The 27,198-nt window shown below is 43.4% G+C and overlaps 1 protein-coding gene across 4 annotated transcripts in view; it reads left to right on the plus strand.

Moving 5' to 3' along the window:
- SGK1 (serum/glucocorticoid regulated kinase 1) overlaps positions 1-27,198 on the plus strand; it is a 99,264-nt gene extending 72,066 nt beyond the window's left edge. Inside the window, exons 1-12 of one of the 4 annotated variants that reach the window (XM_060753410.2) lie at positions 9,978-10,189; positions 19,423-19,498; positions 21,082-21,157; positions 21,565-21,669; positions 22,172-22,255; positions 22,376-22,507; positions 22,626-22,738; positions 23,385-23,508; positions 23,911-24,006; positions 24,383-24,538; positions 24,669-24,758; positions 25,819-27,198. In XM_060753410.2, coding sequence (XP_060609393.1) covers positions 10,156-10,189; positions 19,423-19,498; positions 21,082-21,157; positions 21,565-21,669; positions 22,172-22,255; positions 22,376-22,507; positions 22,626-22,738; positions 23,385-23,508; positions 23,911-24,006; positions 24,383-24,538; positions 24,669-24,758; positions 25,819-25,986 — 1,254 coding nt within the window. In that variant the 5' untranslated portion in view covers positions 9,978-10,155 and the 3' untranslated portion in view covers positions 25,987-27,198. Of the gene's footprint in view, positions 1-9,977; positions 10,190-15,167; positions 15,338-18,815; positions 19,068-19,422; positions 19,499-21,081; positions 21,158-21,564; positions 21,670-22,171; positions 22,256-22,375; positions 22,508-22,625; positions 22,739-23,384; positions 23,509-23,910; positions 24,007-24,382; positions 24,539-24,668; positions 24,759-25,818 lie in introns of those variants that run through there. The other 3 variants (XM_060753412.2, XM_060753411.2, XM_060753409.2) reach the window with 3 other exon arrangements.

A 27,198-nucleotide genomic window follows, 5' to 3' on the forward strand; every position in this document is an offset into this window, starting at 1 on the left:
TATGAGGAAATATAGTATCTTGAGATGCTTTTCAACTTTGCAGAAAGGAGTGTAAATGGGATTCTGAAGCATACACCTCCATTTGCTTTCAAGTTACCTGTTAACTTATGAAGACCCCATAAATTTCATAGGAATTTATTAGGATGGACATAATCAGAGGTGGTTTTGCTAGTTCCTTCCTCTGAAATATAGCCTGAAGCACCTGGTATTAATTGATGGTCACTCACCCACCTACTAAGACCGACCCTGCTTAATTTCCAAGAGCAGACAAGATCTGTTGCCTTTAGGGTGTTTCGGCTTTCACGGGATTATGAAAGGGATATAAAATCATTCATGGTGTGTAGGAAACAGATAAGGAGCACAATCCTGAATGCCACTACGTCTTTACTGCAGAGACTTTCTATATTATTGTGTTGAGCAGGAGTGGGAAAAGTATACTCTTCCAGGAATGTTCCCATGTTATTCTGTTAATAACACACACACAAAGAGAGAGACATATGTGCACAAACAAGAGAGAAGTAAATGGCCTCTCCAATAAGCCTCCAAGAGGTTCAATGCATTTTTAAAGGGATAATAGCCCCACTCCAATATTGTCAAGTTTTTAAATATATATATTCATTTTTTTTAAAAAAAATCAGAAATAGAGCTCCTGACACTTTGAGCTGGTTTTTGTTTTCATGTCCTATCAGAATATGCTGCCCTCAAAAGCAGAAGATTGACCACTATTATTATTATTATTATTATTATTATTATTTATGTTTATTTATACCCCACCTTTTCTCTCCACAACGGAGACTCAAAGCAACTTGCATTAAAAGCATTTCAATACAATTTAAAATCTATAAATATACAAGCATTAAACCAGAATTAAATATCAATGGTGTTAAAAAATTAACAGTTAAAATCCATAAAAACTGATTAAAAATATACTCAAAGCTAAAATCACAGCACTTGATGCACACAGATGCCCACTGTGGTTGATAGGTTCCCCTGTACTGAGCACCTGGTTAGTAGGGGCATGAGCCTTCTGTGCTATATCCATCCCCTTCTGATGCCCCAGGATGGAGGGGAGCAAGAAGCAAGCCATCTGCTTCCCTCCAGCCCAGATGCATGCCCCTGCTAGTTGTGGGATCACCCCTTTTGCGGCAATGGCTGCTGTGTTTTTCTACTCACTCACAGCACCTGTGCAGCTGGTGGTCCCTTGTTTTCACAGGGCTTTTGATCCCACATGAAAGGTTCAGACGAGAGACATGGCAATTTGAAAAGATAGCCAGCAAACAGGTGGATAGATGCCGAGGTGAGATTAACTTTTAATTGTACATCATTGGATTGCGTTTCTTGAGTAATGGAATAAGGTGAAACAATAATCAGAGCATCAATATGTACAATGCATTTTGCAAACACATTATCAAAATATTTACTTAACCTTTCCATCTATAAATTTGCCACACAGCTAGCAACAACAAAGAGGCGAAACTAGAATGCACTTTTAAAAATTAATACAGTCCAAAACAAAATGCTTCCTTTCTATTGTTTTCTCTTGTATGTTGGTACTGACGTAAGAGCAACCTGGGTGTTTGTGTAGGCTGTTGGGTTTCCTGTGTCCAGCATTAGGGTGGACGCAACAGCACAAGTGCAAAGGACACTATCACTCCAGTCAATGGCAAAAATGGGACTCCCGACCATTTTAGCCTGAAAAAAACAAAAACAAATTCATAATCAATAGAGTTCTTCTTCATCTCAAGCCTAATAATTACATTACTCATGTGTACTATTGACAGTGACAAATACTGTATTGCAAATGTTTTGAGACGGATAACAACTTCCTAGAAATCCTTTCTGATACAACTTGGAGCGGACTGAGGAAATGAGTCCTTAAAATGCAACTTGTCCACAATGATCCACAGAGGAAAACTCTTTTCTGAGTCCATTTTCAAACCCTAAGGTCAATTCCAAAGTTTTGCTTCACAGTTGATCTAAGAACAACAACACAGGAAGTTCAACAGGAAGAAGTACTCAGGTTATGATAATTTGTTTGGCAATACTACAGATGTGTCACCTGTGCTGATCTTTGTAGTCCGTTTTACATAGGCATTGACAACCACAGAGATCAGCACAGTCACATATGCAAGCTCCACACCTACATGTTCTTTAAAAGCTAGCCCATAGAGAGCTGTTGAAAACTATCCAGTATGCTTGTTGGTGTGCTTACATGAAGACTCTGTATAGATTATAGAGGTTCTATATAATTGGACAAATCATAATTTACAGTTCACAGGCAGAGATGGCTGTTCATGTAACTGGTGCCTCTATATCAGTAGTTCCCAACCTTTTTTTTTTTTGACCAGGGACCACTTGACCAGGGACCACTTGAACAGGGGCCACTTTGACCAGGACCACTCTCCAACATTAGTACCAAAAGGGTTATGAATCAGTTTTTGGTCAACTTTAGATTTGGTTATTTGGGGTGCTGATTCAGAAAATTGCATTGTATAGTTTCTGATACAGAACATATGCCATCCAATAGTCACCATCTGCTCACCCACAGAAAACCATACTTGATAATCTAGAGCTGATATGGTAGTTATCATCTTTTGTGGGTAATCAGCCCCTCCCCTTCTGACATCCCATTGCTTCGGCACTATAAGAGACTTTCGTGAGACCAGTTGCTCTCATTGTTGCATGGTTTCGAGCTCACAGTGTAGTAATGGTGAAGCTGCAAACCATATTTTTGTTCTTGTGGACCACTGGTGGTCCACGGATCACAGGTTGGGTACCACTGATCTATATGATCCTGATCTGGCCCAGAAGACCTTAACTGGAAGCCACTATATAGGAATGAACTGTCATATAGCCTGAGATCAATACTGCCTGTACACAAAAATAGTATGCACTTGCTAGATGTGCCAGTTTACTACTGAAGAGTATCTTAAAGTATCTAACACAGTGCACACTTGCCTATCACATGTCCTAAGTTGGTTGTAATGGGAGGGTGTTTGCTTCTAAAAATCCAATTCATTCTATATTGAATTAATACATCCCCATTAATTGAGACCTGTGAAAACGGATGCAACTCAATATGATCTATATGTGGAAAAAGTTTGACATGTAGCAGTAAATGATTAGCAAATAAGGGTTAGTGAGTAGCTTTACATTTTACATCCATTCCTAACACATCATAAAAGCACATTCCTCCAATGCCAGACATGGAGAATGTATGCCCCCAAGGGTTGTGAACTGAAGTTCCCATCATCCTTCACCACTGCCTATGCTTATGCCAGACAAGGAGAATGTATGCCCCCAAGGGTTGTGAACTAAAGTCCCCATCATCCCTCACCACTGCCTATGCTGATGATAGTTGCAGTCTTATAACATATGGAGAGCCATACATGCCTTGCCATGATCTAAATTTTTCACTTTCAGCCAAAGGTTGCAGTCGTGAATTATCTTGTCTAGTGACTGTTTTTAGTGCTGTTGTATATAATCTATCATAAATGCACTGGGCAATATATTTTTGTACAGTGCAAGTAAATAACTGAAATAATCTAATTCGATTTTGATGGTTGGTATTTCAGAAAATTGAGTCCTCATTGCCCCCGAGAGGTTTCCTTTTTAAAAGAATCTTTTTATTACTAGAAGTGGCTGGTTTGTTGCCCAACAAAAAGAGGACATTGGAATAAAACTAGAAGTATCTAAATAAGAAACCCTGTTTGTCAGATTCATTTTAATTACAGGTCAAACCAGCTGAGAACTGCTGTAACTTTCCATGCAGGGGAATTGCTTTCTTTTAGTACTCCAGCTCATCACTTTACAATCCTACACCTGTAATCCTTAGGCATTAAAGCATCTTATTGACAGCGCCATCAGCAAGATATATGGCTAGTAGCAGAGTAAAATAAAAGTGGCAGTGAATATCTGTTTGGCAGAATAGTGGTGCTCAAATCACCAGATAAGTGGGAGCTTTTTTCAGCCCAAACTGATCTCCTTGACATGGGAGATGCCCAACTTGTCTTTTGAAGGTCTCCTTAAATCTCCTGCTATTGCTATCATTAAATCTGTTATTAAGATACTAAGTGATCCCATTTCACTACCCAGAGCTTGCACATGCACAACCTGATAGATCACCCAGTCAAGGCAAAGCAAATGGAATTTGTTGTGTGTTGTCAAAGGCTTTCATGGTCAGAATTACTGGGTTGTTGTGTGTTTTCTGGGCTGTATGGCCATGTCCCAGAAGCATTCTCTCCTGGCAGGCATGTAGCCCGAAATTCTCATGGTGGTTCGCGAAAAGGCCTTACTGGTACATAATTTAAACTGTTATGTTTATTCATATCATGATCTGATCACCATGTTCAATATATCCCATATGCATGGGGGTATTGGGGTAACGATACAAAAGGTTTGCTAGGGTAGACCCTCTTTCACTCAGACTCACCCCCCCCTGAAACAAAATTACCCCCCCCCCCCCCAAATCGAAATCCTGGCTACGGGCCTGTCTCCTGGCATTTCACCTGCACCTATCTCAGGCATCCTCAGATGCTGTGTGGTCTGTTAGAAACTAGGAAAATTGGGTTTATGTATCTGTGGAATGTCCAGGGTGGGAGAAAGAAATCTCGTCTGTTTGAGGTATGGCTTAGCAGTTTTCAAGGTCTGGCTGCTTTTTTGCCTGGGGGACTCCTTTGTTGGGAGGTAATTAGCTGGCCCTGGTTGTCTCTTTTCCACAATTCCCGTTTTTGAGTATTGTTCTTTATTTACTGTTGATTCCAGACATATAAACCCAATTTTGCTAGTTTCCAACAGACCTCACAACCTCTGAGGATGCCTGCCATAGATGCAGGCAAAATGTCAGGAGAGAATGCTTCTAGAACATGGCCATACAACCCAGAAAACACACAACAGCCCAAATGGAATTTAACAGCTTGAGACAAGGATGCCTCCTCCTTTTTGAATCTGCCCATCCTTTGAGATCACATGCAATGTCTCTTTATGTCTGCCATTTCCTTTGGGTATCAGGAAACAAAACTTTCCCAGGGGCATGTCCATGCCAGAGTAGAATCAGGGCCCGGGGGGAATGGGTTCACCAAATAGCTCTGGAATGCTTTATCTGGTAATGCTTAACTAATGCCTACATTCCTGCTCTTTTAAGCACCAGCTCAAAGAGTCCTTTCACACCACATAATTACAGTAATATGGTGACATTTTAACTGCAATTGTTCCTTCCATAGAAATCCTGGGAGTTTCAGTTCAGAGAAAACTAGGGCATCTTCAGACTACAAATCTTGGGATTCTATAGGATGTTGCCATAGCAGTTAAAATAGAATGATAGTGCTATAATTGTATCATGTTAGAGTCTTCTTTTCTGTCAGGCATTTTATGTATTTTAGCAGCTAAAAACTTTAAATAGGTCCTTACACTGTACATTTAACTCTTGTACCATGAGATGCAATTTGTTTTACCTTCTGCTCTGCATTTTATGCTGTGGCAGAACCATCTATTGGCTTTCTGCTGTTTGGGGTTTTAACAATGTGTTTTGGGGTGGTATCACACAATTAAACAGTGATTATTAATTGTGTGACAGAGAAATTTAGGAGCCAGCAAGGTGCACTGATTTGAGTGCTAGATGCAGACTATGGGAGATCAGAACTTGAGTCTTTGCTCAGCCATGGAAACTCACGGGGTAGCCTTGGCCACTTTGATTCCCTGCCAAGAAAATCCAGTGATTAGGGTTGCCGTAAGTTAGAAACGACTTGAGGGTACTATAGAACAACAGCTAGAGTTATCTGTTTGATGAAGCATTTGACAAATGTAAGAAATAAACCCATGAAATAGATTATTAAAGTATTATCAGGTTCAAACAGTCCATTCAGCAGATTCAGGGAAACTTGCATCCCATGACGTCCTTGCAGGAAACTGTTTCTCTTCTTGGAGGAGGGAAGGGCGCCTTTCCCCATCAGGGCACCAGCTGGGGAAGTATTCTTGCACAGTCAGCCTCTATTGTGGCCAAGATCACTCTGTAAGACAAAGGCCCAAGGGCTGTCATTTCAGTGCTGAGCGTGCCAACCGCGTCTGGGAACAGACACACCAGACTTTCCAAGAGCACGCTTTGATCCGTCAGCTGGAGGTTTCTAAAATGGGCATTCAGCACACCACAGGGACTCTGGTGTGCTGAAACCATAACAGAACAATGCTTTGTAAACAAAGGGCGTCCCATCAAAAACTGACACACTATGGGCGCATCTACATTCTGGAATGAATGCAGTCTGACATCACTTTAGCTGCCAGCACTCAGCACTATAGAATCCTGGGAGTTGCAGTTTTCCATGGGCTTAGACTTCTCTGCCTAGAAGTGCTGGTGTTCCACCAAAGCACAACTTCCAGGATCTCAGAGCATTGAGCCACGGTAGTTAAAGTGGTGCCAAATTGCATTAACTCTGCAGTATAGCTCAGGCATGGGCAAACTTCAGGCCTCCAGGTGTTTAGGACTTGTTTCTACTTGAACATGAAGAAGATCTCAAAGTGTGGTAGAAGCTCCTTCCTTGGAAGCTTTTAAACAGAGGATGGATGTCTCGGGGGCTTTGATTGGATGCCCCATGTGATCTCTTCCAACTCTATGACAGGCATGGGCAAATGGCATGAGCAAACGCTTAAGCAGCTAAGGGGGAAAAGGAAACGGCCTGAAGCCGTTAGGAATGGTGGGAGTTGAAGTCCAAAACACCTGAAGGGTCCAAGTTTGCCCATGCCTGGCCTACACTATTTGACACTGCTTTAATAACCCTGGCTCAATGCTATAGAATCCTGGGATTTGTAGTTCTCTTTGGCAGAGAAGGCGACAAACCTTGTAAAACTGTAACTCCACGATTCCACAGCATTGAGCCACAGCAGTCAAGCGGCATTAATTCTACTATGTAGACACCTGGAGGGCCAAAGTTTGCCCATGCCTGCTCTATGTCCTGATCATTGACCAAAGCAGCTGAGGCTTCTGAAAGGGCAAGTCCAAAACATCTGGAAGGGGAAGTTCTGGACGTCTGCACCAGCACTCTTTGGCCAATAGGCAGGAATTATGGATGCTGAAGTCTGAGACATTTGGGGGTCCAGAGAAGGCACGGAAGCGCCTTCCAGGAAGCCAAGTGAGCAGGCGCGCCCCCTGCAGGCCAGTCCCGCCCAGGCGCCGGGGACGCGCTCCGGCCGGCGCTCGAGACATATGCTGCCTGTCTAGAGCGGAAGGGAGACGACGGCAAGGAGGCTGCCAGCCAGGCTTCGGGCAGCGCATGCGCGGGAGCCCTCCCGCTGCCCCCCCCCCCCGCCTTGCCTCTCTCGCTTTCCGCTTCGGAAGGAGGGCGCCTGCCCAGCCTTCCTCCCCTCCTGCGTCTCTTTCCTCTGGGTCGGGAGCCCGGCTGTCTCCTCCGGCGGATAAAGGGAGACAAGGGGAAGCGGCGTGGGCGAGGGAAGAGCAGAGAGCCAGGAGTTGCAGCAGCAGCAACCCTCTTGACTCTGAGCTTGGCCCACACTTGTAGGCTGTTTGACATCACTTCAAAGCTGCCTTGGCTCAATGCTCTGGGGCCCTGGGAGTTGTGGTTGGATGAGGCACCAGCTCTCTTTGGCAGGCAAGGCTCAAGGCCTTGTGAAACCACAACCCCCAGGGTTTTTATAGCAGTGGGTCATTGCAGTGTCCAACTACAAGACTGTGGATCAGCCATGTGCAAACTTTGGCCCTCCAGGTGTTGTGGACTGCAACTCCCACCATTCCTAACAGCCTCAGGCCCCCTCCTTTTTCCCCGCTTAAGCGGCTGAGTGGGAAAAGGAGGGGGCCTGAGGCTGTTAGGAATGGTGGGAGTTGCAGTCCACAACTCCTGGAGGGCCAAAATTTGCACATACCTGCTCTTGATGCACTTTCAGATTGCACCTTGCATTGAGACCATTTACACTGCAGAATTATAGCAGCTTGATAGCACTTTAAAATTCCATGGTTCCCTGTTGGGCAGAACACTCTTGACACAAGAAGGGTCACTTTCTTACTAAAGTGTGGTGCCCAACGGCTCTAATTCTGCAGTGCGGATACAGTCATCTTGACCCTTTAATTCTGCCCTGCTTCTCCAGAGGATAAGCCGCTTCTGTGTGTATACCAGCTAAACCATGGTCACTCATGAAAGGTGTGAAAAGATGCCTCAAACTTTCCTTCCATCCACATCACTGAGAGTTGTAGTTTGACAAGTCTTCTGCCTTCTCTACCAAAGAGTGCTGGTACCTTAGGTAAAGGTAAAGGTTTTCCCCTTGACATTAAGTCTAGTGTCCGACTCTGGGGATGGTGCTCATCTCCAATAGGCTGCTTCTGTGTGTATACCAGCAAGTCATGTTTACTCATGGAAGGTGTGAAAAGATTCCTCAAAATCTCCTTCTATCCACATCACAGAGAGTTACAGCTTGAAAAGGTCTTCTGCCTTCTCTTCCAAAGAGCGCTGGTACCTTAGGTAAAGGTAGAGGTTTTTCCCTTGACATTGTCTAGTTGTGTCCAACTCTGGGGGTTGGTGCTCATCTGCATTTCTAAGCTGAAGAGTTGGCATTGTCCATAGACACCTCCAAGGTAATGTGGAAAGCATGACTACCTGGAGTGCTGTTACCTTCCCGCTGGATTGGTACCTATTGATTTCACATATGAATGTTTTTTAACTGCTAGGTTGGCAGAAGCTGGTACCTTACCAAACTACAAATCTCAGGATTCCATTGTCAGGAACCGGTTTCCAGGCCTTGGGTTTTGGCGCTGAAAACCAGGGTCCTGACGTAGAGCACTGATAAGGACATTGCAGCTGGTGACCTCGGGGGAAGGCAGTTGGCATTTGGCGGGAGAGTTGCGTGGGATTCACCATTTGGCGGGAAGAGTGGTTTCAAATGTGGGGGAGGGTATAAAGGAGATGACCAGCGGCCGCTGGTCAATCGGCTTTTGTTATGTCTGAGCATCCTGCAGTAAAGTTTCTGATTGATTGCAGATCGGAGTCCTGTGTCGTTATTGGGGACGGCTGCTGTGAGCTGACATCCATAGCATTGAACCATGGTAGTTCAAGTTCTGTCATACTGCAGTCATTCTACAGCACTGATGTAGCCTTCGTGGCCCCTGCTAAAATTAGCCGTACAGTAGTTGTATGGATGGCCTAAATACCTAAGGGACACATCCTACCTGATCTTGGAAGCTGAGCAGAGTCAGTCCTTGGACAAGGTACTGTGGGTTGTGTTTCAAAGGAAGGAAATGACAAACCACCTCTTAAGCATTCTCACCTTAGAAGTCCCCATGGCAGCATTACCCAATCTCCGGTATTCCAGGTGTTTTGGATTTCAGCTTCCAGACTGGCCAAGGCAGCTAAGACTTCTGGGATTCAAAGTTGAAAACAACTGGAGAAACTAGACATTGGGAATCACTGCTTTAGGAAATTGATGGAGGGCCCTTCCACACAGCCCTATATCCTAGAATATCAAGGCAGAAAATCCCACAATATCTGTTTTGAACTGGAATATATGGCAGTGTGGACTCAGTTCAAAGTAGATATTGTGGGATTTTGTGCCTTGATATGACCAGATTTGCCGTAAGTCAACAGGTAAATTGAAAGCATGCCTGTCTATATACATTCAGAGTAGTGTAGACTTCTTAAGGCTCACACAAGGCTCCATCTCCAGCCATGCCAGCACCCACACGTTTTGTTTTCCTTCTCTCCTTCCTTCCTGAATTGTGTTTTGATTCCAGGCTTCCTGGGATCCTGTTGCTGATGCACCCATTACAAGAGAGACCTGCCTTTCTAGTTGCCGCCCTCCCTGGGTGTGTGATGAGCGTGTGGGTATTCTGTGTATATATAATAAGCAAGCGGTGGTTGCAGTAAATTTCAGGGCTGTGTTGCAACAACGTGGCTAATGTTGAACTGTAGTCCTCCGGTATGTAAATCACCTTTAAATACGAGGTGCATAAACTCTGCAGCCAGATCAGCTTGTTTCTTTATTTCATTGCCCGCCTCCCTCCAAGCTGACTGGGCGACTGGCAGCCTAAAGAAAGAGATCTTTTTATTTGTGAGGAATTATAACGAACCAAAGAGCTGGAATTATAAGAAACGAAAAGAGGAACAGAGTCGCAGGACTGCTTGGGGCTCTTGTGAGAGAAAGAGGTGGAAGGCAATCATGAGGGGGAAAGAAGAGAAGTCTTCGCTGAAAGGTGGGTTAATTATTATTTTTGTGAGATTTTTCATTGAAGGTATTTGGGGCAGAGAAACTTTTGAGACAGCTTTGAACTTCAGAGCCAGAGGAAGAAGGAACACTTTTGTCCCTTTAGCGGCATAATTGCATTATCTGCTCCTTTTTTTATTCGAAGCCAGACAAAACCAGGATTGAAGACCATATAGTCTTTGGTGTAACTGGTAAGGATTAATTCAGGGAGAATGGGAAGACTGCAAATCCCAAGCAGAATGGCTTAAAAGAAAAGCTGTGCCTGATCCTAGTCCTATGCAAATTGTGAGAGAGAAGATTGATTCAGTGCACCACTAGATCAGTCCTGGGAGCTTCCAGAATTTTAAAGGTTTTGCGGAAAAGAATGAAAGAACAGGAGAGAACGCAATTGCAGGACAAAGTACATAAGTGTTGGGTTGCTGTGAGTTTTCCGGGCTGTACGGCCGTGTTCCAGATGCATTCTTTCCTGACATTTCACCCACACCTTGTCAGGCATCCACAGGTGTTTTGAGGTCTGTTGGAAACTAGGCAAGTGAGGATTATATATCTGTGGAATGTCCAGGGTGGAAGAAAGAGCTCTTGTCTGTTGAGGCGAATGTGTATGTGGCAATTGGCCACCTTGGTTAGCATTGAATGGCCTTACAGCTTTAAAGCCTGGCTGGTTGCTGCCTGGATGAATCCTTTGTTGGGAGATGTTAGCTGGCCCTGATTGTTTCCTGTCTGGAATTCTCTAGTTTTTCAAATATTGCTCTTTATTTACTCTTGATTTTAGAGGTTTTTTTAAATATGTGTTATTGAAATAGTGTGTGTGCAAGTTAAGTAAGTAGCAGTGTTTAACCTTTTACTATCAAGACCTTCAAAAGCACAGGGACCTGTTAGAACACTTCAGGAATAGTAGTCTCCCGTTTTTTAAACTTCGAAGCATTGACATATTTTACGCTGGTCTTTACTCAGCCTGGTGATACCAGTTCAAATCACTGGTCTATCTATCTCAGGGGATAATTACACCAGAAGGCTGTGACTTTCCAGAGCTTCAGGCAGGAATATTTCTTGGGGACTTGAACCTGGGGGGCATTCTGAATGCAAGTTCTACTTACTGAGCAAGTAGAATGGAGACAAAGGTGCCTGCATGCCATAATTATCAGGGGCCCTTCCACACAGCCCTATATCCCAGAATATCAAGGCAGAAAATCCCACATTATCTGAGTATGGACTCAAATATTCCAGTTCAAAGCTGATATTGTGGGATTTTCTGCCTTGATATTCTGGAAGGGCCCTGCGATTCTTTGGCATTGTTTTGAGGGTTTCCCATCACTATCTTTGGAAGTTTGTGACAGAATTCTGATAGAATCAAGTGGAAAAGAATGCCTTGGGCTCTCCTTTTCCAACAGATGTTAGGAATTATGGTTGAAGCCCAAAACATCTGGAAGGCCAAAGTTTGCCCATGCCTGGCTAACCCCAACGAGTTGATCAGGAAGCTATCTGCACGAATGGAGAATGGATTGAATAGGAAGTTATTTTTGGGAGATAGTTTCATCATCTGCTAGGCCCGTAGCCAGGATTTTGCTGAGTTTGATTTTTTTTTTTGGGGGGGGGGGGGGGGGATCTACCCTAGCAAACCTTTTGTATCATTATCCCAATACCCCCATGTATATGGGATATATTGAGCATGGTGATCAGATCATGATATGAATAATCCTAACAGTTTAAATAATGTACCAGTAAGGCCTCGCGGACCACTCTGAGAATTTCGGGGGGGGGGGGGGCTACTTGCCTGTCCTGTGCTGTACATGCTAATGTAGACACTAACCAAGGTGTGGGTGGTATCCTTGTAGCCCAGCCATGGTCGAACTTGGGCCCTCCAGGTGTTTTGGACTTCAACTCCCACCATTCAGAACAGTCTTGGGCCCTTTCCTTGAGACTGGGAAAAGGAAAGGACCTGACTCTGTTCCGAATGGCGGGAGTTGAAGTCCAAAGCACCTGGAGGGCCCAAGTTTGCCCATGCCTGCTATCCAGGCACTAGATGACCTTCAGCCAGGTCTTCTCTCTTAGCTTGATGTACTTTGGATATAGCTCAGTGCTCTAAATCCTGGGATTTGTAGTTTGGTGAGACCCCAACACTCTTTGGCACAGTGTTTCTCAACCTGTGGGTCCTTAGATGTTTTGGCCTTCAGCTCCCAGAAACTGGCTGAGATTTCTGGGAGTTGTAGGTCAAAACACCTGGGGACCCACAGGTTGAGAACCACTGGACGTTTGGCAGAAGAAGGCTAAAGACGTTGTAAAACTACAGCTCCTATGGGGTCAAATTGTATTCATTCTACAATGTAGAAAGTTTTGGCTGAGCTTTATGGCCACAGCAGCCCAGCCGAGGGAAGGCATAAGAAGCGAATGAATGAAAGCACGAGGGAAGGTTTAGGAATGAGGAGCTCGCCGGGGGCGGCTGAGTGGGAGCAGGAGGCCGAGCAGGAGAGTCACTTCCGCCACGTTTGAGTCTTGCCAAACAGCGCTGCCAACAGGCGACGGGGCGGGGCCCAAACAGTGCCGGGCGCATGCGCGGTGGGGGACAGCCGGCTCACGCTGCCCGCAATGTGCTCCTTGAAAGTTTACAAGGCTCAGGTTGTTGTTGACTGCGGCTGCAAGCTTAGCCTTTCCTGCGGAGGAGAATAACATTGGCAGCGGGAGAGGGCAGGAGCAGCTGTGTCATGAAAGCAGCCTTCTTGATGTCGCCTTTGCTATCTCTGCGGGGTTTACGGTTTAGTTTTCTTTCGGGGGGGGGGGGGGTATAGCTCCCATTATCCACTGTTGTATAAAGTTTGCCCCTGTTTTCTGTGAAAAAAGTTTTTCCTCCCACACCCCCAAAGGTTTTGGTATGCCGTCTACAGGCATGGGCAAACTTCAGCCCTCCAGGTGTTTTGGACTCCCAACTCCCACAATTCCTAATATCCTCAAGCTGAGGGGGGAAAGCTGATGCTGTTAGGAATGGTGGGAGTTGGAGTCCAAAACACCTGGAGGGTCCAAGTTTGCCCAGGCCTGATCTACACTGTAGAATTAATGCACTTTGACACCACTTTAACTGCTCAATGCTGTGTAATCCTAGAAGTTGTAGTTTGGTGAGGCAACAAACTTGTAAAGCCGTGGCAATTGAAGTGCTATCTAAAGGCATTTAAGGCTACAACGTGGATGCACTCTGGGTTGTGTAGCCAAAGAAGAGTTTCCCCTTTCTGCAGACTTTCAGTCTGGCATTGCCAAGCATTGCCGGTTTGCCCAGAGGTGCCGATTGCGAAAATGTTCTCACCCACGAGATAAATAAATCAGCACCCCAAGGGCGAGAGAGGAGAGGAAGCGCCCACAACCCAGTCATGTGCCTGGAAAGCTCCCTTGGCTGAGTGGCAGGCTGTCAGAATACATTTCTCTGAGTGGGAGCTTTCAATTTAGGAAGGAGACCCTTTAAGAGCCACAGAGGCTGAGTTCCTCCTGTGTAAACATGTTGATCAGCTGCCCTTGGAGGCTCATTGGAGGATGATAGGCTATGCAAACTGCAGCCCTCCTGGGTCCCATCATCCCCTTTGCAGTAATGGCTGAGGCTGCTGGGGTTTGCCGCACATTCCCTGCCTGCACCTTGAAGAGGAAAAGGAGAGAAAGCTGTGTTTACATTCCTAAGCGAACAACAACAACTTGTTTCTTACTTGCCTCCCTAAGGTCATAACAATCACAAGGACCAATTATTTCTTACCTGCCTCCCTAAGCTCATAACAACAACCATCACAACAAATTATTTCTTACCTGCCTTTTCTCCAAAGTACAACATCGTTTTTTTTCTGTGTCAGGAGCGACTTGAAAAACAGCATAGTTAAAACATAAAACCAATAAAAAACATATAAAGCAGAAAATACATTATAAAATAGTTCATACTAACACAGTGGGTTGTGTTTACATTTGAAACCTAGTTCAAACAACAACCATGTAACATAATACTTATTATTGTTATTATTTCTTACCCAACTCAAGGCTCCAGGCAGGGTACAATACAGTTAAAATGCATAGATAAAATGACACCATTAAATATTAAAAGGCAAAAGCTTTAAACCCATTGAAATCATTCATGCCAATACAAGGCTACTTTAAAATTAATAGTTTAAAACTGGGTAGGACGGTTAAAACCCAGCCCCAGTCAAGAAAGACAGCTTCAAGTGTGGGTTAGAAACTCAGGTGCATCTAAATTGCAGAATTAATACAGTTTGACACCATAAAAAACCACTTAAAATCTGGTTTCTGCCTCCTGCAGAAATATGGGGTTTGTAGTTTAGTGAGGTTGTTAAAGGCGCCTTCCTAAATTACAAACCTCAAAATTCTGCAAGAGGCAGAAACTTGATTTTAAGCGGATTTTTTTCTCTAGTGTGATGAGGTCTATAATAATAAATGCTTTAACTCAATGCTATGGAATCCTTGCATAGTTCTGAGCCATGGTAATTCAGGTGGTGTCAAACTGCATTTGTTCTACAGTGTAGATGCACCTGGGCCCACTCCTTGCACTTTGCTAGTTGCCCATGGGTGGCATCCTGGGCCACTCTCTTCATAAACAAACCCCACGTGCCCCACAATGAGACAAAAAAAAAAAAAAAGGAAGGCAGGCAGAAGGTGCACATCGTGTTCTTGAAAGATTGTGCAAAGAAAGGAAGAATTGTAGGCTGGGTCAACTTTCCCTCACTTCTTTTGCAAGCGTGGAGATTTCCATCTCTTCCCTCCTTTGCATCTGAGCAAGTGTGCATTAAAACAGAGAAAGTGTTATGTGTGTACACAGTCTATTCTTTCCTCGATGTTTTAAGGAGGAGGCATTTTGGTATTTAATCCAGATTGAATTCCTAGGCCCAGTTTAGGTTGGAGAGGGGGGAAGTGTGTGTTGGCTTGTTTTGTTGAGAAAGCCAGGGCAGGAAATCTAAAGTTCCTCTGAGTCACTCCCTGGACGGAAAGGACATTTTCTTATCGAGCGGCTTTTAGTGCCAAAGAGAGACCCACTGGACAGAGCAGGATTTTTCTTGGGCTCTCTTGCCTTTCAGCTCCCTTTTCTTCACTATTTACTGACAAAATTGACTGCCAGGAAAGGGGAAAGGGCTCACCAGTTCCATCTAGGATTTTGGTAAGATACTGTTTTGTTTGTGTGTTGTAGGTCTTTAGCCTTTGCTGCTAAATAATGCTGGTGCCTCACCAAACTACAACTTCAATAGCATTTAATCATGGCAGTTAAAGTGGTGTCAAACTGCGGTATTTCTTCAGTGTAGATACCTCTTGGGTCATAAAAATTCCACATGGGGGGAATCATTAACCCTCCCCGCCCCAATGACCTTCTTTTTTGGGAAAGAGATTACTTTGAATTGGTTTGCTTCCAGCTTGGATGTGGTGCTAGCAGATGCCATCAGAGGGGCAAACTCTTTGGTAGTTAATAAATATCATCTGATAAGAGGAAATCAATACAGTTTTGGAGGTTGCTGTATTTCAGGGGAAGATTTTTTTTCTTTTCTAAGGAAATAAGGGTGAAAGACATCTCACGTGGAACTCCGTTTGGGGTGAATCTACACTGTAAAACTAATGTAGTTTTCCACCACTTTAACTCTCATGCCTCAATGCTATGGAATCATAGGAGTTGTAGTTTGGTGAGGCATGAGCACTCTGGCGGAGAATACTAGAGACTTTTAAAACTACAACTCACATGATTCCATAGCATTGTAATGTTATTGTTTTCATGTTGATGTATTGTATTTTATGTATTATGTATTTTATGTATGGCATCTGTGTGTGCTATTTTGTAAGCTGCCCTGAGTCCCTATAGGGGATGGTGGTGGGATATAAATAAAATTTAATATTATTTATTATTTATACATGGCAACTATAGTGATGTTAAACTGCAATGATTCAGCAGAGTTGGACATGATGAGTTAATGTCAAGGAGAAACCTTTACCTTTTTTGTGTCAGGAGCGACTTGAGAAACTGCAAGTCACTTCTGGATTGAGAGAATTGGCCGTCTGCAAGAATGTTACCCAGGGGACACCCAGATGTTTTACCATGCTTGTGGGGGGCTTCTCTCATGTCCTTGCATGAGGAGCTGGAGCTGACAGACAGGAGCTCATCTGCACTCTCCCCGGATTCGAACTTCCAACCTGTCAGTCTTCAGTCCTGCCGGCACAAGGATTTAACCCATTGCACCACCAGGGGCTCCTGCCTTTACCTTTACAATATTCACATTGACCTGTGGATAAATTGGCCCAGGTTTTTTTTTAGTTACTTCCCAGAAATTTCTACTTATACTTAAGTATATAGGATGGTAACTAATCTCAGCAGAAAAGGTCTTTTACTTGAAATGTTGGAAGATGTGCTGATAAAGCCACATTTTGAAATAGCATGACTCTGGGAATCCCTGCACCCTAATCCGCATAGGATTAGGTTATATATTCATTTATATGCTATACTTTCTTTGACTGCTCTGCAGGAATAGTTTCCGGGACTTAGACAAATATTCACCAAGCTTGATTAGCCAGAATGGAGAAGAATAGAAACCCCATGTTCAGGGGATGTAAACCTCAGATTAGCAGATTAACAAAGCAAAGATAGTCATGGTGGTTATCGTGGCTTGCTTGTGAGTTGGTTCGGAGCCTCTGCTGGCCAAGTGGGTGTCGGGGTCGCAAGGTCATTTTGATGGCCTTTTGGGCCTAAAGCGACTGTATGCAATGTCCAGCCATAAAGTGGTGCATATCTAAAATGAGCAGAGTGGAAAGGGGCCAGCGGTTGGGCAAGTGTCATTTGGTTTGGCTTGCACCCTGTGGCCGAGCCTTCGGGCTCCACCATGTAAGGCTTCTCAGCATGTAAGGAATGACAAGAGGGCAGCATTTTCTCCTTTACCTTTAGGGCAGTGTTTCTCAACCTGGGTGTCGGGACCCCGGGGGGGTCGCAAGGGAGGTGTCAGAGGGGTCACCTTACTTACTTACTTAGGCGACCCCTCGTTGTCTGAGTAGGATAGGATAGTCTTCCAAGATCAGTGTACTGGCGGTGGGTCCGTTGGTGACTGTGGAGCCCTATTCTTGATCCGCATCTTCTCCTGCAGTGAGGGCATTGGTTTCCAGGTGGAAGGGATTGGCTTGACACACCTTCCCCTTGGCACGTTTCTTTCTTTTGTCATCTATTTGTGCTTCTTCAAATTCTACAGCACTACTGGTCACAGCTGACCTCCAGCTGGAGCGCTTAAGGGCCAGGGCTTCCCAGTTCTCAGTGTCTATGTCAGAGTTCACTTTGAGCCCATCTTTATGGTCTGATGGTCTTTGGATCACCAAAGACCATCAGAAAGCACAGTCTTTATTCATTTACTATATTTATACCTTGCTCTTCTCACCCCAAAGGGCACTTAGAGAGGCTTACAGATTATGGTAAAATTCAATGCCTCATTATACATACAAATAATTAATATAACATTGCAAATTATAAAACGGTTAATAAATAAACTATTTATTATATTTATAATTATTATATTTATTTATTAATTTTATGATAAATAAATAATAAATATACAGATTTTCTGTTGGTCATGGGGTTCTGTGTGGGAAGTTTTGTCCCAATTCTATGTTGGTAGGGCTCAAAATGCTCTTTGGTTGTAAGTGAACTATAAATCCCAGCAACTACAACTCCCAAATGTCAAGGTCTGTTTTCCCCAAACTCCACCAGTGTTCACATTTGGGCACTTTGAGTATTTGTGCAATCCTTGCTTGAGTCCACAGTGCTCTCTGGAGGTAGGTGAACCACAACTCCAAAACTCAAGGTCCACCAAATCCTTCCAGTATTATCAGTTGGCTATGGGAGTTCTGTGTGCCAAGTTTGGTTCCAATTCCATCCTTGGTGGAGTTCAGAATGTTCTGATTGTAGGTGAACTCTAAATCCCAGCAACTACAACTCCCATATGATATAACCAATCCCCCCCTCCAAACCCCACTAGTATTCAAATTTGGGCGTATTGGGTATTTGTGCCAAATTTGGTCCAGTGAATGAAAATACATCCTGCATATCAGATACTGACATTACGATTCATAACAGGAGCAAAATGACAGTAAGCAAGGAAAATAATTTTAGGGTTGGGGGGGGGGGGGTCACCACAATATGAGGAACTGTATTAAGGGGCCGTGGCATTAGGAAGGTTGAGAAATACTGCTTTAGGGCAGCCTGGAAAGAAGAGGGTGGACTTCAACTCCCACCATTCCTAACAGCCTCAGGCCCTTTGCTTTTCCCCTTAAGCGGCTTAAGCGGCTGTTAGGAATGGTGGGAGTTGAAGTCCAAAACACCTGAAGTGTGCCCATATCTGCTGTCAATTAACCCAAGGTATCTCCCCACTTCAATACAAAAAATAAAGTGGAAAAAGGAGGCAAGACGCAGGTGTCCCCTTTTCCTGCCTCTGCCCGGCTTGGAGAGCCTTTTCCTGGCGAGGGAAGGGCGGGTCGGCGCGCGGGCGCCAGGGCTCCGTCTCTGCAGGCTTTTCCGGGCGCCTGGGGAGGGAGGGGCTCCTCCTCATTGTTCCCGCGAGGCCACGCCCCTTTTCCCGCAAGCCACGCCCTCGCCGCGCGGCTATATAAACCCCTCCGGCGCTCAGCAGGAGCCGCAGAATAGAGCTGAGTTGGGGAAAGTTTGGAGCTTGTTTGCTCGTGAAGCCGCTTCGCTTGCGCTGCCTTCGAGTTTTTTTCCTTCGGTTATTTATTTCTTCGGGATTGTTATTTTTTCTCTCTCTGCTATTGCTGGTTTTGTCCTGCTTTTGCCATGACGATCAAAACAGACACGTCGGGGTCCGTTCTAACTTATTCAAAGATGCGAGGGATGGTGGCGATCCTTATTGGTGAGTTGAGATGCAGAGAACGCGGGTTGTTGCGAGTTTTTGTGTTCAAGAAGCATTCTCCCCTGACGTTTCGCCTGCTTCTATGGCAGGCATCCTCAGAGATTGGGAGCTCTGTTGGAAACTAGGAAAATAGGATGTATATACCTGTGGAATAATGTCCAGGGGTGCCTGAGGAAAGTGTGACTGTTGCAATTGGCAGAGAAAGTATTATTGCCCACCTGTTTGGTTGTCTAGTTTTCCGCCTCTTATTTTATTCCCTCCCTTTCTTAAGTGGAAAAGTTGAGCAAAAGTAAATCCTTGTGGATCTTGGCAATTGATTTCTCATCCATTCTTTTTCCCTTTCTTCTCTTTGCAGCTTTCATGAAGCAGAGGAGGATGGGGCTGAATGACTTCATCCAGAAAATCGCTACCAATTCCTATGCGTGCAAACAGTAAGTGGAGATAATTTTGAAATCAATTTGAAATTTTTGTTAAATGTAAAATAAATACAAAGGAGTATAGATATGATTTTTTTTAAAAAAAATTAAGATTGTTTTTTTCAAAGTTAATATTAGTTAAGTGGGATTGGATTGACAAACATAACGGTGGGTTGCTGTGAGTTTTTCGGGATGTCCCAGAAGAATTATCTCCTGATGTTTTGCCTGAATCTATGGCAGGCATCCTCAAAGGGTAGTGAGGTCTTGGAAACTAGGAAATGAGCTTTATATATCTGTGGAATATCCAGAGTAGGAGGAAGAACTCTTGCCTGTTTGAGGCAGGTGTGGAGGTTTCAATTGGCCACCTTGATTAGCATTTAATGGCCTAGTAGTTTCAAGTTCTGGCTTCTTACTGCCTGGGGGAATTCTTATCCATGTTGAAATTACATAGAGCTGGGTGCAGGAATTCTGCTGTGATAGCAACAACAGAATTTAGGATGTAGAACTAAGTCAACTCAATGTATTGTTGAAGGCTTTCATGGCCAGAATCACTGGGTTGTTGTAGGTTTTTTCAGGCTGTATGGCCATGTTCTAGAAGTATTCTCTCCAGATGCTTCAACTGCATCTATGGCAGGCATCCTCACAACCTCTGAGGATGCCTGCCATGGATGCAGGCGAAATGTCAGGAGAGAATGCCTAGAACATGGCCATATAGCCCAGAAAACCTACAACAACCCACTAAGTAGATTCAATTTGAATAGGTGTAGTTGCCCATATTTTGCTATTTTGAGGGAAAAGGTGGTATGTGTGTGTATATATATGCCTGCTTTGCTTTCTGTCACAGTATAGGTCTACAAGGTAGAATTAATGCAGTTTTGTTGCACTTTTAACTGCTTTGTCTCAATGCCGTGGAATCGTGGAGTTACAGTTTTACAAGGTTTTTAGCCTTCTCTGTCAAAGAGAACAACAAATCCCAGGATTCTATAGCATTGAGCCAAGGTGTAGTTTAAGTGGTGTCAAGTTGCATTAATTGTACAGTATAGGCCAGGCATGGGCAAACTTTGGTCCTCTAGGTGTTTTGGACTCCAACTCTCATCATTCCTAACAGCCTCAGGCTCCTTCCTTTTCACCCTCAGCTGCTTAAGCAGCTGAGGGGGAAAAGGAAAGGGCCTGAGGCTGTTAGGAATGGTGGGAGTTGGAATCCAAAACACCTGGAGGGGCCAAGTTTGCCCATGCCTTGATCTAGATGCACCCATCGAAAGCTCTTTTGATTAAAATGGTGCATGCAGCGGAGTTCAGCTATTGGATTGGAAAAGGATAAGCTGGCTACTTAGATACTAGATCCTCGTCTAGAAGGGTGACCTTTAAGTACAGAGGGACCTTCAGTCTCTTTGCTCAGAAAGGCTTGTTTCTGTCTCCGGTCTCGGCTTGACCCTGAAATCTAATAACTTCTTTCAGTGGCTTTATGAGTAGCTTGCCAACTTGGACCTTTTTCCAGTCCAAATGACAGCTTAGCTCGCTCGCGCCCCTAGCGGCTGTTGATATGTTTACACGCTTGTGCAACTGGTCTAATTCCCTTCCCTCTAATCTCTCTGCAGCCCTGAAGTTCAATCTATTTTGAAGATCTCCCAGCCTCAAGAGCCTGAACTTATGAATGCCAATCCATCACCTCCCGTAAGTAGCCTCTGTTGTGTACAGCCTCTCTAAAGAAGAATTTAATGACTCAGGAATAGAAAGGGCTTTCAAATACAGTTGTCTCCATTGGCAATCCATCCAGTGTTGATACTTAAGCCAGGGACATACTGTAGCCATGAAATCTAGAAAGGATTACTGTATAATAAAAGCACAGCCCTATCTGCTTGGAACAGGAGACACAGCAAAAACCTTTCATTGTAAACAAAGCAAGTTGTTTGTTGTCCCATGAATTTCTAAAAAGTTTAACACAACATTCAGGGCTTCTTAAATCTGCCCTGACAATTAATGCTATTTTAAAATAGGCACAGTCAATTAAAAAAATCAAATGTTTCCAAACAAATGATATATATATTTACGACTATTTTCCTCCTTTTTTTAAATTGCAGCCCAGTCCATCCCAGCAAATCAACCTTGGACCCTCATCCAACCCACATGCTAAACCATCTGATTTCCATTTCCTGAAGGTTATTGGAAAAGGCAGTTTTGGGAAGGTAAGTTCTATCTCCATCTTGGTCATTTGATTATGGAGTATAGGGTAAAATGTTAGGAAGTGGACATAAGGCATAGTCCATCGCTCTGTTAGCTTTGTATTGTTAACTGGCAGTTTCAGTGAAAGGGATTCATGGTCTAAAATTCAGCACTATTTAGAGTAACAGGGTTGAACAAGGAAAAGCTTGGGTACATAAGTTGGAAATAACAAATGCATTGAGGCTGTAGGGGCCAAAGGGAGTTGAGGCTCTTTTAGCTGACTCTGCCACCTCTTCATGCCTCTATCTGCTATGCTAACACAGGCATGGGTAAGCTTCGGCCCTCCAGGTGTTTTGGACTTTCAACTCCCAGAATTCCTAACAGCCAGTAGGCATTGCCAGCCCACCCATCTGTGAAAAGTAGCATTTTGGTTTAGTATTTGTAGAAAGGATACATTTGTGGGCAATTCTGTCCAATTCTCTTCCCCAAGATGTCTTGAGTAATGGATTACTTTGTTTCTTTCAGGTTCTTCTTGCAAGGCACAAGGCAGAAGAACAGTTCTATGCAGTTAAAGTCCTCCAGAAGAAAGCAATCCTGAAAAAGAAAGAGGTAACTATCGAACTGTTTTCACCCCAAAGGCCCCCACTGATATAGAGAACAATGATCACAAATGTGTTGTTACATTATTGAGTACTAACAGGTGATTTTTCCCCCCCTCCAAACCCTCAGGAGAAACACATCATGTCAGAACGCAATGTCCTGCTGAAGAATGTCAAGCATCCTTTCTTGGTTGGGCTCCACTTCTCTTTCCAGACTGCTGACAAACTGTACTTTGTTCTAGACTACATCAACGGGGGTGAGGTAAGCAAAAAGGAAGCACAACCAATAAACATGTATTTCTGCTCTGTGTGTTTGAGTTAAATGCACTGCTTAAAAGGTTTAGGGGCTTACTAACGTTCTCCTCCCTCGTCTCTTTCAGTTGTTCTACCATCTCCAAAGGGAGCGTTGTTTCCTGGAACCAAGAGCTCGTTTTTATGCTGCTGAAATAGGCAGTGCACTGGGCTACCTGCACTCTCTGAACATTGTTTATCGGTGAGTGGGTCTATGGTTATGTGTACATAGAATCTCTGCAAAGGCTCATGGAATAAGGGTCTAATGTAGAGTAAAAATTTCCTAAATTTTCTAAATGGGTGCCCAAAAGCCTTGACAGCTGGGTTTGCCAAGAAACTGATAGTAATGGGGTCTGGAACCAATGTAGCACAATAGTTGAAGTATGATTTCTTTTATGGGTTATAGTTATGATGGCACAATGGCTTAAACCCTTGTGTAGGCAGGATTGCTGACCAGGAGGTTGGCAGTTCAGACCCAGGGAGTGGGGTGAGCTCCTGTCTGTCAGATCCAGCTTCTCATGTAGAGACATGAGATAAGCCTCTCACAAGTTGGTAAAACACCTGGGCAACGTCCTTGTAGATGGCCAATTCTTTCACATCAGAAGTGACTTGCAGTTTCTCAAGTCACTCCTGAAAAGAATGGTTAGAACCAATAAGGTGTTCCACACCTTTCCTTGTAGAGTGAATTGTGTGGGATGGTGGCCTTTGGAAACATTTGGGGACAGTGTGCTGAAACTGGTTACACAAAAACATTAAAAATTGATATGCTAATGCTTTTACTTAGAATGGCAAATAATAAAGGCTGAAATGCATAGGCTGAACTTTGCATTTGTCTTCCTTTCTCACAGAGACTTGAAGCCGGAGAATATTTTGCTTGATTCTCAGGGCCACATTGTTTTGACAGACTTTGGACTCTGCAAAGAGAACATAGAGCACAATGGCACAACTTCCACATTTTGTGGCACTCCTGAGGTAAGTTTTAAATTCTGCTTTATTCATAAGAAAATGATGGTGAGAATTGGCCTAAACTGTGCAAGCAGAAAGTTTCCCCAAAAAGGGCACTTTATGGCAGTTAGGTGGACAAAGTTCACAAACTAAAACCAGATTCAAAAAATGAGGTCTTTGAGGCTTGTAAATAGCATCAGTAGTATAAGAGTGCTCTGTAGAGAAACCAGCTCTTATGTAAATGCACCATGTCTTCAGGACTTTTGGTCTAGGCCTCAAACCACCCATCCATTTCTCTGAGACACCTTGATTTTAAAGAAATGTGGATTTCTGAGCCTAGTTTCGGTCTTGTATGTTCTGGTTTTTTGGTCATGCTTCTTAATGTCAAATTGAATCTAATGTTTCCTTTTCCCCTTTTGTCTTGTTTAGTACCTTGCCCCTGAAGTCCTTCATAAGCAACCCTATGACCGAACTGTGGACTGGTGGTGCCTTGGAGCAGTCCTGTATGAAATGCTTTATGGACTGGTAAGTCTTAAATTTAAAAACAATCAATTATGTAAAAATACCAGAAGTTACACCAGAAGACAGAATGGCCCAAACCTTTGACTCCACTTAAACTTTCCTATGTTAATTTTGGTGGTTCTATTTCTTTTGGGGGGCCTTGAACCTCCAGTATCTTGAGATACAAGTTAATGCATTGACATGATAATGGGATATATACAAATATTTTTATATAAACCAATGGTATATTAGACATCTCTCACAACCCTCCAGCAAGCATGGCCACTAGCTTTTTTTACATCTTTAATGTCCATATGTGACTCAAATGGGTATTAAAATCTCATCCCAGCCCAGTGTACTTGTTATTAATAATTTTTCTGCTCTTGTTTTGTTTTTCCAGCCCCCCTTCTACAGTAGAAACACAGCAGAAATGTATGACAACATTCTGAACAAACCTCTACAGCTGAAGCCAAATATCACTAACTCCGCTAGACATCTTTTGGAAGGTCTTTTGCAGAAGGACAGGACCAAGAGGCTAGGAGCCAAGGAGGACTTTGTAAGTATAATCTTAGGAACTTTGAGGGTAGGGTGGAGGGGAGTGGGCATTTTTGGAAGTTGGCTAGACTAGGCTTGTCTCCTTCAATTACTCTTTGTCTAAGTGGATCTAATTTCCGTTTCCTGAACAGATGGAGATTAAGAATCACATCTTCTTCTCTCCAATTAACTGGGATGATCTCATTAATAAGAAGATTACACCCCCCTTTAACCCAAATGTGGTAAGTATTTCTTCTAATTATAGAATAGACAAGGAGGGTGGTGGGTTTTTTTTTCCTATTTATACAGAGGGTGTCCAGAAGGTGAAGATATTAATAACCAGCAGGGGTTTCAAAAGGATACTTAAATGTATTACCAGGGTGACCTGGAAGAGACAATTACACAGGTGTCAGATTTAAAGTGCCACTTTCAGCTTATGCATGGGAGGAAGCATGCAAGTTTAGTTTGTCCTTACATGCAACATTTATAGGTTACTTTTCTTTTTAAAGCTTAAGGGGAAGAAAGGTCTTCTGGCAAACCTCCGAAATGGGATTTCATTATTTCCAACAGGGAGGAAACAACTTTATCTTCAAAGGCTCTAGCTAGCTTCAAAATGGTAGAGCTCATGGTCTGTGTATGGGGGTTTCTTGTCATTGTGCAGTAACATCCCCCTTCTGAAATTGACCATGCTCACCCAGCTGAGTTCTATAGTACTTCAGGCTCTACTCAGGTTTAACTTACTCCCTTGGAAATGGGTTTAGGACTGTAGTCCTAGACTTAGTTTGGCCTTGTAGCTGTTCTCAAGCTGTGGGTCCCCCCAGATGCTTTGTCCTACAGCTCCCAGAAATCCCAGCCAGTTTACCAGTTGTTAGGATTTCTGGAAGTTGAAGGTCAAAACATTTGGGGACCCACAGGTTGAGAACCAGTGTCCTAAACTATGAAACATCTTTTCAGAGGAGTTGTTCTCTCAGCCTTTAAAGTCTGAGTACATTGGAGATAAATGCCACCTCTAACATTGGATGAATGTGACCTTTAGGTGATATGTAAACAACACACCTTTGAAATTAGTGTTGGTTGTGCAGAGCACTTAGAAGAGGGCTGGGGAATGTTTGGCCTTGTAGCTGTTGGACTGTAACTCCCATCAGCCCTAGACCGCATGGCTAAGCTGTAGGAATGGTGGAAGTTGTAGTCCAACAACACCTGAACAAGTTGTGTACCTTTGCTTTTAACCCAGCTGATTAGTTTTCTGCTCATTCTTCACAGTCCATCATTAACCACCACTCCCTCTCTTTGTTTTCTCAGAGTGGCCCCAGTGACCTACGGCACTTTGATCCTGAATTTACAGAGGAACCGGTCCCAAACTCCATTGGCCAGGCTTCTGACAGTATCCTCATCACTGCCAGCGTCAAGGAGGCTGCTGAAGCTTTTCTGGGCTTCTCCTATGCTCCTCCCATGGATTCTTTCCTGTGAATTTCTACAAATGACTTCATTCTTCCATTCTTTTGTTCTCCTTTTTAAAAAAAACAATGACCTTTTTGTTGGCCTTCTGGTTGAGCTGCCCGTGGTCTGGTCACCTTGAAAGATAAAATTTTGCACATCTTCCCACTGTGTGTGGCAGCTTTGCAGCCTTAATTTCAACTACTGCTGTGTTTGCTGGAAGACTTGTGTTAGTCTTTTTTGTTGCTATGGTTTGTTTGAGGAGCACATAAGACTCTTTTTAAATGAACATGCAAACATTGTACTTCCAGCTCTTCCCACTCTCCAAAGTGGTGCTATATCTTCTTTTGAAGTTTTATTTTTAAGATGAAGAAGAAGAAGGAAAAACTGACTGCTGCCATAGACTGCTGTAGCGTCTAAGCATATGAACAAGATGCTGTGTGTATTCTTATTACTGTTATCTGGAGAGGATGTTCTGAGAAGTCTAGCTTGAAGATCGTGCTGGATGTGATGAGGATTTTATGAAAATGTGCCTTTTTTCCCAATGAGATCTTGGAAGCTCCAAAGCTTTTCCTGTCACAAGAGCGTTTTCTTGATTCACAAGTGTGTGTGTGGATGGGTTTGCTATGTAGAGACAATGGTATGAATGTAGTATACATATGTGCAAGTGGACTCCACAGTTCAGAAGCATCAGTGTGCTACTTGCAGGACATTACAATGTGGGGCATTGTTTGTTCCTTCCATATTTGGAAGACAATAAATTAATAATTGTATATAATGTTTTTAATATGTAAAATAAAAACACAACCCTATATAGTGAACATCTAAAATATCAAAAGGGGCTTCAATGACTTGCATCCCAAATGCTTGAAGTAAGCATTGCTGCTATGGAAATAACTATATATAATATATATAAATATTTCTATTTTTAGAAAGGGTTTCTATGGACCAAAATGCCCCAACTGCAGTCTTGTCAAAGCTGTTGGTAAAATAATTATTTTTGTTCATCATCTGTACAACTGGGCATTATTTATGGTTTGTAAAAAAAAAGTTTGCATTCCTGGTTGTATGTATTTGTAAAAAAGACTTGTACAGCTGGTTGCAATGCTATATGTATATTTAAAAGGAAAAAAAACTTTAAAGGATTATAATGTATACCACCATTTTAATGTACTTTATGTGATTATAATATGTATCATTTTTTGTGACCAAACCTATCGGTTTGCAATAAAATCTTGGAAAATA

This window comes from Anolis sagrei, chromosome 1 (genome assembly GCF_037176765.1).
Source record: "Anolis sagrei isolate rAnoSag1 chromosome 1, rAnoSag1.mat, whole genome shotgun sequence".
NCBI lineage: Eukaryota > Metazoa > Chordata > Lepidosauria > Squamata > Dactyloidae > Anolis > Anolis sagrei.